Genomic DNA, 10,932 nt, shown 5'->3' on the forward strand with positions numbered 1-10,932 from the left:
AAGTCACAATGAGAGTATGAGAGCGCCAACTAGAGGTGACGATGCGTCACAACAACAACTTGTAGATGTCTACAAGACACAGTGAACTCAGAGAGAGTGAGGGAACAAGTGTCTTTATAAAAGACAAACAGTGGACAGCATGTGAGGACACAGTGCTCACTGGACTTTCACAGCATTTTTCCACATGGAAAAGAAGTTTGTTGTTAATCAACAAAGGTAAAAACAATAAAAACACAAATGACTTTACAACAAATCACATTGTTCTTACTGATCAGGAACTTCAATGAGTTTTCAGAAGCAAAAACAAATGGTCACAAGAAACTGTGACATTAAGTTTAAACTTTTACAGTAAAAGAATAAACATATTGATCTTTAAACAGATCAGTTTTCAACAATCACACAAAGTGATGGAGATTCAAATACGACAAAATATCCAAATCAGGACAATGAAGATTATGATCAACATGATCAAAACTATTCAACAGGAAACAATGTTACTATTGAATTCAATGCTAGGAACACATGACACACAACAGAGAACAAATGTATCACAAGGAAACTGTGATTAAACAAAACCTTCACAAAAGAAAGAATATTGATCTTACAACAGATCAGTTGTGACTAATCACACAGATTAAAGTAAAGTCCAATTAGAACATGTCCATAAAAAGAACAAATATCTTCTCATGAAAATGATCAATACTGATCAATAAGTAACAAAGTTATCATATGATGATATAATACAAATACATGAAATAGTGAGGTACAATAATAACTGCTGATGCAGTCAGATGTGATTCATGCAACATGCATGACAAGATGTTCTCGTTCATAAAGATGAAAATAAATGAAATAAACGTTTGGATCTTAAAACAGATCATTTTTGACTGAACAGAGAAATTCAAAGTTAAAATCCTGATGAAAACATGTCCACAAAAAGAACATTTAGATGTTTTCACAGCAAAGATCAAAGTTAATCAACAGGTAACAAACCATGTGATGATACATAACTGACACAGTGAGGGGTGATGATAACTGCTGATGCAGTCAGATGTGATTCATGCAACATGCATGACAAGATGTTTTCTTTCTTCACTTGAAAGATATTGTTGCTTCTTTCCTCAGGAAACGTCCAACACACAAATACATGTTTCTGTTCATACAGAAGAACAAGTCCTTACATTTCATGGAATTCACTTCCAGTCGTCTCTGACCACTGAGCTCGTCCCAGTTTGTCTGCTGGTGACTCCAGTGTGTAGGAGTCTACCACGGCCTCCAGGGGGCGCTGCTGACTGGAATCTTGTCCTTGGTGATGCTGCTGTGGACTGTGGAGCTCAGAGGAGAGAAGTCAGCCTCTCTCAGCTTCTCCTCAGAGGAAGACTGCAGCTTGTTGACGTGCTTCATCAGTCTTCTCTGCTGCTGGTTCTGCTGCAGCAGCTGTGTCATGAAGCAAACGGTCATCTCCAGGATGTCTGCTTTCTCCAGCTTGGAGTCTGGCTGCTGGTTGAGGAACTCTGGACCCAGGAGAGACTTGAGCTGCTCGATGCTGCTGTTGATTCGCTCTCTGCGTAACTTCTCCACCAGAGGCTTTCTGAGCTGCAGGGACAAGAACAAAGTCAGTCATCAAGTCATTGTGGAGTCAAGAGTCAGCATGAACAAACACAAGCTCTGGTGGAAGAAGAGCACGTCTCCTTGAATCTTCAATTTACCTTGTGGCTCCGAGTCAGATGCTCCTGAGAGTTGGTCATTGCTGCAGTGATTGTAGGAGCCATGTGTGGATCTCTGTGCTGTAGAGGTCTGTGTAGAGACAATCTGATCTCTGCTGCCTTCATCCCTCCTATTTATAGTCCCACATCTCCATATCAATGTGTGGGTCTGGGGCTGGCTGCAGGTTCCCACAGTCTCAGCCAATCAGAGAGCTCGGGGGGACAATGGTGATGAATGGTGCTAATGCCTCAGGGACAATAGTTAGATCTCAGGGGAACAGGTGGAGGACTGGGGGGGGGGGGGTGATGGAGAGAGACTCACAGAGCTCTGTGTGGATCTGGGAAAGTGGTGACCCTGTAGAGAGCAGATCTGCTGCCTGATGCTGATTAATGACTTTGACTGAGCACACGCTCAGCAGCACACGTGTCAAACCAGAGAGTCTTCATCAGTAGAAGGAGATGAAGGTGAAGTGAAAAAACTCTACGGTGGAGTTTAAGACATACTCAAAACTGTGTTTGTGCAAATCATGTATATAATAGTAATATATGTGTATTAACTAATTTATATTAATACGCTATATACAGAGTTGCATTGATTGGATTTTGGGAACTTTATTAATATTTTTAATTTTTATCTTTATTTTCTATAAATTATCAAACATTACTTCCTTAATTCACTAGAGATCAACATCAGATATCATATCAAATATCATTATTTATTTTTTCATTAATGATTGACTGTATGAAGTTGTCCTTGTGTCCTGATGCAGCAGCTGTGTGGTCTTGTGTCTGCTGGTGTGAGTAGAAGGTCTCTCTCAGTTTCCCACACTCAGTGTTTGAATGATGTGGTCAGTGAACGACAAAAGCACTTTGAAAGCAGCTTTAGTGACAGAACGTGGGCGTGTGCTGCGATGGAGACACTGACCTGAAGTCAGCCCAACGACCATCTGGAGGGAAACAACCTCATTGGATCCCTCTGAGCTCTGATGGTTTTTAAATGTAAACTAAAATTATCAGGAGTTAATCTACAAATATTTCATCTGTAACTGTAAAAGATGATATTATAGTGAAAACAGAGTGTTTGTATTCACAACTTGATTTAAGATTCAGAGCAGATCTGCTGCCTGAACCTTTTTGTTGATGGACGATGTAACTTTAAATATAGAAAGTTCAACTTATAACACTTTTATTGTGCTTAAATAAAGAATTTGATTATTCCTTTTGAATTTTTCCCTTTGTTTTCCTAAACAAACTCCTGTATGGATCAGTTTATTTGTATAAGTGTGTTATGTCCACACTGTATTTACAAGGTGTAACCACGAGGATCCTGCAGCTGTCCAGATGTGTCCTCTGACGTCAGGGTGAGTAGAACGTGTATCTCAGGTTCCCACTGACTCAATGAACCACAGACACACTTTGAATGGAGCTTTGTGGCTGATCCTGGACCTGTGTTGTCGTAGAAGCAGAGCCCAGTGTCACCGACCATCTGGAGGGAAACAGCCTCATTGGCTGTCTCTGACAGTTTGTACAGTTCAAACACACAAATGATCATAAAGATTCAATTAATCTGCCAGATTATTTAATTTTAATCTGTGTGAGACATGTTGATGGTCCACTCATAAGTGTGTGGTGGAGTCAGCAGCTGGATCCACCAGTGGTCTCTCTACAGAGGGAGGGAGGGTGAGGCAGCTGTTTCCTGAAGTGTGCCAACTCCCTCTGGAGAATAGTGGACTGCTGCAGGAGTCAAGGATGATCATCAGCTCTTCTCTCCAGAGCTTTCCCACACTCCTTTTCTTTACAGTGACAGTCTGCTTATACATTTTATCATAATACGATGTAAGTGAATCAACAGTTAAATTTCTACATATTGTTATTTTATTTTGCATTGTCTTGTTTTCACTAAACATTTATCATAATGATGTGATCCTGAAATATAAGTGAAATAAAACAAATTCGATATTGTACATTTCAATTTCTAAATAAAGTATCATTATTTACTTGACATAAAAGACATAATTATAAGTAAAAGTACAGATTATAAAACTACTGTAGGGGATTTTATCATGTTGGCAAAAAATACTAAGTTTAAAGGACGAACATACTGAGGAGGATTATGTGAGCAAATCTCTGCCTCTCTTCGGATGTTTAAATATCTGGAGCTATGTCCCTCAGGACTAATGTGACGTCTAATAGGACACACTTCTATTGTTGCTGCAGTGAAAGGACAGAGTGTGGGAAACCGGAGGAAACTCACTCACAGACGCAGAGGGACAATAGATCCTGACCTCCGCCCGAGGACAGATTAAAGAGAAGAGATTAAAGGAAACACTGATGTTTCAAATGGGACCTTTTTGAGTTGTTTCAATAATATATAAATTTTTTCCAAGATAAAATCACCTTGAGCAGTTTTATAGACATTCTTTTATAAACATTACATATAGCTATAATTGAGGAGAAAACTTTGGAAGAAGGGAATTTAAGCAACATGTAAAAGTGACTCTATTTCCTGGGGGGTGGGGGGGGGGACCCCTGTGGAGGATTCCTCTGCTGCAGCTGGAGTGGACGTCATTCCCACTCAGCTCTGAGCTCCACAGTTTTCCCGCTCTCTGTCCGTCAGCAGGAAACACACACGAGTCTCAACACAAGTGAAGTGTGTGAGGTTTGTGTGTCAGGCAGCGAGTGGACAGTGGTGTGTGTGAGGTTTGTGTGTCAGGCAGCGAGTGGACAGTGGTGTCCTGACACAGACTGTTACACAGGGAGACACGTTGCGTGAGCAAAGTGTCTGAATCAACTTTTATTAACTCATTCATTCATGTTGTAAAATGCAAAATCAGATTCCTGTTGTCTAAATTTCATAAGATCGAAATATTCTCGTTTGTCTGTATGTTCATTAATTTGCTGAAAGTATAATGATACAAATAATAAATTATATTTATAAAGCACCTTTCAAACGTAGTTACAAGATGCTTTATATGTTAAAAATGAAGAATTAAGGGCAACAATAGGAAACATTTAAAAAGTTGTTTGAAATTCACACAGAATTATAGCATGAATAAAATAATAAAATGTCACAGATGAGAAAAGAGTCAAAACAAAACAGAAATTAAACCAATTAAAAAAGTTTATATAATATCAGAGCTTTATTGATACTAAATAAATACAGATAACAAGTTCTCAGAGAACCAACTTCTGAAATATGATTTTCATAGAGATTTAAAATAGGAGGAGTTTGACAGATGAATTTTCACAAATGAAGACTCGAGTGAACTTTTTCATTCTCACTGGATATTAAACTGGTTTGGAACCAGTTTAATATTCAGATCCAGAGTCTCTTTAAAATGTGTGTGTTGAGGTCAGGGGTCAGAGGTCAGGATCTATGGTCCCTCAGGCTCTGTGGGTGAGTTTCCTCTGGTTTCCCACACTCGTGTTTTCACTCTTTGAAGATGACTTAAAATATCTTAAATTTAAACACCTGAAACGCATTAATATAGAAACATAACTCTGCAGGAGAAGTGTCTTTAAAGTGATGTTTTATCATTAAATTAAATTTCTTGATTTATTCCATATGGACAGAGAGTGAATTAGCATTTATGACCTAATTTCATTGAAAAACAATCTCAACTAAATCTATATCAATTAGGATTGTAATTAAAAATTCATCATAATAAAGAGGGTCACTTTAAAACAGCATGACAAGAGAAAAATGTTTCATTTGACAGTTTGTTTATTCAACAAGTCACAATGAGAGTATGACAGCGCCAACTAGAGGTGACGATGCGTCACAACAACAACTTGTAGATGTCTACAAGACACAGTGAACTCAGAGAGAGTGAGGGAACAAGTGTCTTTATAAAAGACAAACAGTGGACAGCATGTGAGGACACAGAGCTCACTGGACTTTCACAGCATTTTTCCACGTGGAAAAGAAGTTTGTTGTTAATCAACAAAGGTAAAAACAATAAAAGCACAAATGACTTTACAACAAATCACATTGTTCTTAATGATCAGGAACTTCAATTAGTTTTCAGAAGCAAAAACAAATGGTCACAAGAAACTGTGACATTAAGTTTAAACTTTTACAGTAAAAGAATAAACATATTGATCTTTAAACAGATCAGTTTTCAACAATCACACAAAGTGATGGAAATTCAAATACGACAAAATATCCAAATCAGGACAATGAAGATTATGATCAACATGATCAAAACTATTCAACAGGAAACAATGTTACTATTGAATTCAATGTTAGGAACACATGACGCACAACAGAGAACAAATGTATCACAAGGAAACTGTGATTAAACAAAACCTTCACAAAAGAAAGAATATTGATCTTACAACAAATCAGTTGTGACTAATCACACAGATTAAAGTAAAGTCCAATTAGAACATGTCCATAAAAAGGACAAATATCTTCTCATGACAATGATCAATACTGATCAATAGGTAACAAAGTTATCATATGATGATATAATACAAATACATGAAGTACAGTGAGGTACAATAATAACTGCTGATGCAGTCAGATGTGATTCATGCAACATGCATGACAAGATGTTCTCGTTCATAAAGAAAATGAAATAAACGTTTGGATCTTAAAACAGATCATTTTTGACTGAACAGAGAAATTCAAAGTTAAAATCCTGATGAAAACACGTCCACAAAAAGAACATTTAGATGTTTTCACAGCAAAGATCAAAGTTAATCAACAGGTAACAAACCATGTGATGATACATCACTGACACAGTGAGGGGTGATAATAACTGCTGATGCAGTCAGATGTGATTCATGCAACATGCATGACAAGATGTTTTCTTTCTTCACTTGAAAGATATTGTTGCTTCTTTCCTCAGGAAACGTCCAACACACAAATACATGTTTCTGTTCATACAGAAGAACAAGTCCTTACATTTCATGGAATTCACTTCCAGTCGTCTCTGACCACTGAGCTTGTCCCAGTTTGTCTGATGATGATTCCAGTCTGTAGGAGTCTACCACGGCCTCCAGGGGGCGCTGCTGACTGGACTCTTGTCCTTGGTGATGCTGCTGTGTACTGTGGAGCTCAGAGGAGAGAAGTCAGCCTCTCTCAGCTTCTTCTCAGAGGAAGACTGCAGCTTGTTGTCGTGCTTCATCAGTCTTCTCTGCTGCTGGTTCTGCTGCAGCAGCTGTGTCATGAAGCAAACGGTCATCTCCAGGATGTCTGCTTTCTCCAGCTTGGAGTCTGGCTGCTGGTTGAGGAACTCTGGACCCAGGAGAGACTTGAGCAGCTCGATGCTGCTGTTGATTCGCTCTCTGCGTAACTTCTCCACCAGAGGCTTTCTGAGCTGCAGGGACAAGAACAAAGTCAGTCATCAAGTCATTGTGGAGTCAAGAGTCAGCATGAACAAACACAAGCTCTGGTGGAAGAAGAGCACGTCTCCTTGAATCTTCAATTTACCTTGTGGCTCCGAGTCAGATGCTCCTGAGAGTTGGTCATTGCTGCAGTGATTGTAGGAGCCATGTGTGGATCTCTGTGCTGTAGAGGTCTGTGTAGAGACAATCTGATCTCTGCTGCCTTCATCCCTCCTATTTATAGTCCCACATCTCCATATCAATGTGTGGGTCTGGGGCTGGCTGCAGGTTCCCACAGTCTCAGCCAATCAGAGAGCTCGGGGGGACAATGGTGATGAATGGTGCTAATGCCTCAGGGACAATAGTTAGATCTCAGGGGAACAGGTGGAGGACTGGGGGGGGGGGGTGATGGAGAGAGACTCACAGAGCTCTGTGTGGATCTGGGAAAGTGGTGACCCTGTAGAGAGCTGATCTGCTGCCTGATGCTGATCAATGACTTTGACTGAGCACACGCTCAGCAGCACACGTGTCAAACCAGAGACTCTTCATCAGCAGAAGAAGATGAAGGTGAAGTGAAAAATCTCTACGGTGAAGTTTAACACAAACTAAAAAACTGTGTTTGCGCAAATCATGTATATAATAGTAATATATGTGTATAAACTAATTTATATTTATAAGCTATATACAGTACAGAGCATTGATTGTAATTTTGGAATTTCATTCATATTTTTCATTTTTATCTTTATTTTCTATAAATTATCAAACATTACTTCCTTAACTCACTAGAGATCAACATATGATATAATTTCAAATATCATCATTTATTTTTCCATTAATGATTGACTGTATGAAGTTGTCCTTGTGTCCAGATGCAGCAGCTGTGTGGTCTTGTGTCTGCTGGTGTGAGTAGAAAGTCTCTCTCAGTTTCCCACACTCAGTGTGTGAATGATGTGGTCAGTGAACGACAAAAGCACTTTGAAAGCAGCTTTAGTGACAGAACGTGGGCGTGTGCTAAGATGGAGACACTGACCTGAAGTCAGCCCAACGACCATCTGGAGGGAAACAACCTCATTGGATCCCTCTGAGCTCTGATGGTTCTTAAATGTATCTAAAATGACATGAAGCATCAGGAGCTAATGGGCAACTATTTCATCTTTGACTGTTAAAATATATATTATAGTCAAAACAGAGTGTTTATGTTGACGACTGGATTTAAGATTCAGAGCAGATCTGCTGCCTGAACCTTTTGTTGTCCCCACTGACTCAATGAACCACAAACCCACTTTGAATGGAGCTTTGTGGCTGATCCTGGACCTGTGTTGTCGTAGAAGCAGAGCCCAGCGTCACCGACCATCTGGAGGGAAACAGCCTCATTGGCTCTGTCTCTGACAGTTTGTACAGTTCAAACACACAAATGATCATAAAGATTCAATTAATCTGCCAGATTATTTAATTTTAATCTGTGTGAGACATGTTGATGGTCCACTCATAAGTGTGTGGTGGAGTCAGCAGCTGGATCCACCAGTGGTCTCTCTACAGAGGGAGGGAGGGTGAGGCAGCTGTTTCCTGAAGTGTGCCAACTCCCTCTGGAGAATAGTCGACTGCTGCAGGAGTCAAGGATGATCATCAGCTCTTCTCTCCAGAGCTTTCCCACACTGCATTCACAAACATAAAGGTTTCACCTCATTCAACAGAGGAATGTCCAAGCTTCTATTCTAACATGTTGCAAACATACTATTATTTTTACAGAGAAAAAACGTTCAAGACTTTATTTCGTGATATAATTAATCATGATATGAAGTATAATTAAGTAAATTAGTAAAAGTTTGTTGTGCAGATGTTTTCTAAATCTATCAATAGAACCAATACGTAGGCTTATAGAGTTCAATGAATTATACTTATAGTCATATTCTTTCATTACAACACCAATCTATCTTTTTTCTTTATTTTGTCTTTTACTATGTGATCCTGAAATCATTCATCATTTTTGAACTCGTAATAACTTCATGCAGTTGAAAGGATTTTATAATCCTGACATGTTAGAGAAATCAATCAAACATACCAAGTATTGTATCATTTAAATTCTAAATAGAGTCATTTTTGCATGTTGCTTGAATTCCATTCTTCCAATGTTTTCTGCTCAATTATAGCTTTATGTAATGTTTATAAAAAACTGCTGACTCAAACTCAAAAAGGTCCCATTTGAAACATCAGTGTTTCCTTTAATCTCTTCTCTTTAATCTCTCCTCGGGCGGAGGTCAGGATCTATTGTCCCTCTGCGTCTGTGAGTGAGTTTCCTCCGGTTTCCCACACTCTGTCCTTTCACTGCAGCAACAATAGAAGTGTGTCCTATTAGACGTCACATTAGTCCTGAGGGACATAGCTCCAGATATTTAAACATCCAAAGAGAGGCAGAGATTTGCTCACATAATCCTCCTCAGTATGTTCGTCCTTTAAACTTATTTTTTTTTGCCAACATGATAAAATCCCCGTCAGTAGTTTTATAATCTGTAGTTTTACTTATAATTATGTCTTTTATGTCAAGTAAATAATGATACTTTATTCAGAAATTGAAATGTACAATATCTAATTTGTTTTATTTCACAAACATTTCAGGATCACATCATTATGATAACTGTTCAGTGAAAACAAGATATTGTCAAAATAAAATAACAATATGTAGAAATTAAACTGTTGATTCAATTACATCCTATTATGATTAAATGTAAAATCAGACTGTCACTGTAAAGAAAAGGAGTGTGGGAAAGCTCTGGAGAGAAGACCTGATGATCATCCTTGACTCCTGCAGCAGTCCACTATTCTCCAGAGGGAGTTGGCACACTTCAGGAAACAGCTGCCTCACCCTCCCTCCCTCTGTAGAGAGACCACTGGTGGATCCAGCTGCTGACTCCACCACACACTTATGAGTGGACCATCAACATGTCTCACACAGATTAAAATGAAATAATCTGGCAGATTAATTGAATCTTTATGATCATTTGTGTGTTTGAACTGTACAAACTGTCAGAGACAGCCAATGAGGCTGTTTCCCTCCAGATGGTCGGTGACACTGGGCTCTGCTTCTACGACAACACAGGTCCAGGATCAGCCACAAAGCTCCATTCAAAGTGTGTCTGTGGTTCATTGAGTCAGTGGGAACCTGAGAGACACGTTCTACTCACCCTGACGTCAGAGGACACATCTGGACAGCTGCAGGATCCTCGTGGTTACACCTTGTAAATACAGTGTGGACATAACACACTTATTCAAATGAACTGATCCATACAGGAGTTTGTTTAGGGAAACAAAGGGAACAATTCAAAATGAACAGTCAAATTCTTTATTTAGGCAGAATAAAAGTGTTATAAGTTGAACTTTCTATATTTAAAGTTACATCGTCCATCAACAAAAAGGTTCAGGCAGCAGATCTGCTCTGAATCTTGAATCAAGTTGTGAATACAAACACTCTGTTTTCACTATAATATATATTTTTACAGTTACAGATGAAATATTTGCAGATTAACTCCTGATAATTTTAGTTTATATTTAAAAACCATCAGAGCTCATAGGGATCCAATGAGGTTGTTTCCCTCCAGATGGTCGTTGGGCTGACTTCAGGTCAGTGTCTCCATCGCAGCACACGCCCACGTTCTGTCACTAAAGCTGCTTTCAAAGTGCTTTTGTCGTTCACTGACCACATCATTCAAACACTGAGTGTGGGAAACTGAGAGAGACCTTCTACTCACACCAGCAGACACAAGACCACACAGCTGCTGCATCTGGACACAAGGACAACTTTTTAATGAATTGACAAAAAAGCAACATAAAATATTATAAAGTGATTGGTTTCATGAATCACTGTAGTTAAAGTACTGGTAGTTTATAAATATATGAT

General features: G+C 39.0%; 2 protein-coding genes across 2 annotated transcripts; both read right to left on the bottom strand.

Moving 5' to 3' along the window:
* On the bottom strand, nt 1-1,832 carry LOC133971201 (transcription factor HES-2-like). Its single transcript, XM_062408468.1, has 2 exons — nt 1,710-1,832; nt 1-1,596 (listed from the first exon to the last, which is right to left on the bottom strand). The coding sequence occupies exons 1-2, from the start codon at nt 1,830-1,832 to the stop codon at nt 1,264-1,266; spliced, it is 456 nt and encodes a 151-aa protein (XP_062264452.1). The 3' UTR covers nt 1-1,263.
* Nucleotides 1,833-5,425: 3,593 nt separating this feature from the next.
* On the bottom strand, nt 5,426-7,266 carry LOC133971193 (transcription factor HES-2-like). The gene is made up of 2 exons (XM_062408455.1): nt 7,144-7,266; nt 5,426-7,030 (listed from the first exon to the last, which is right to left on the bottom strand). Exons 1-2 carry the CDS (start codon nt 7,264-7,266, stop codon nt 6,698-6,700), a joined length of 456 nt encoding a protein of 151 aa, XP_062264439.1. The 3' UTR covers nt 5,426-6,697.
* Nucleotides 7,267-10,932: the final 3,666 nt, after the last annotated feature.

This window comes from Platichthys flesus, chromosome 2, assembly GCF_949316205.1.
Source record: "Platichthys flesus chromosome 2, fPlaFle2.1, whole genome shotgun sequence".
Lineage (NCBI taxonomy): Eukaryota > Metazoa > Chordata > Actinopteri > Pleuronectiformes > Pleuronectidae > Platichthys > Platichthys flesus.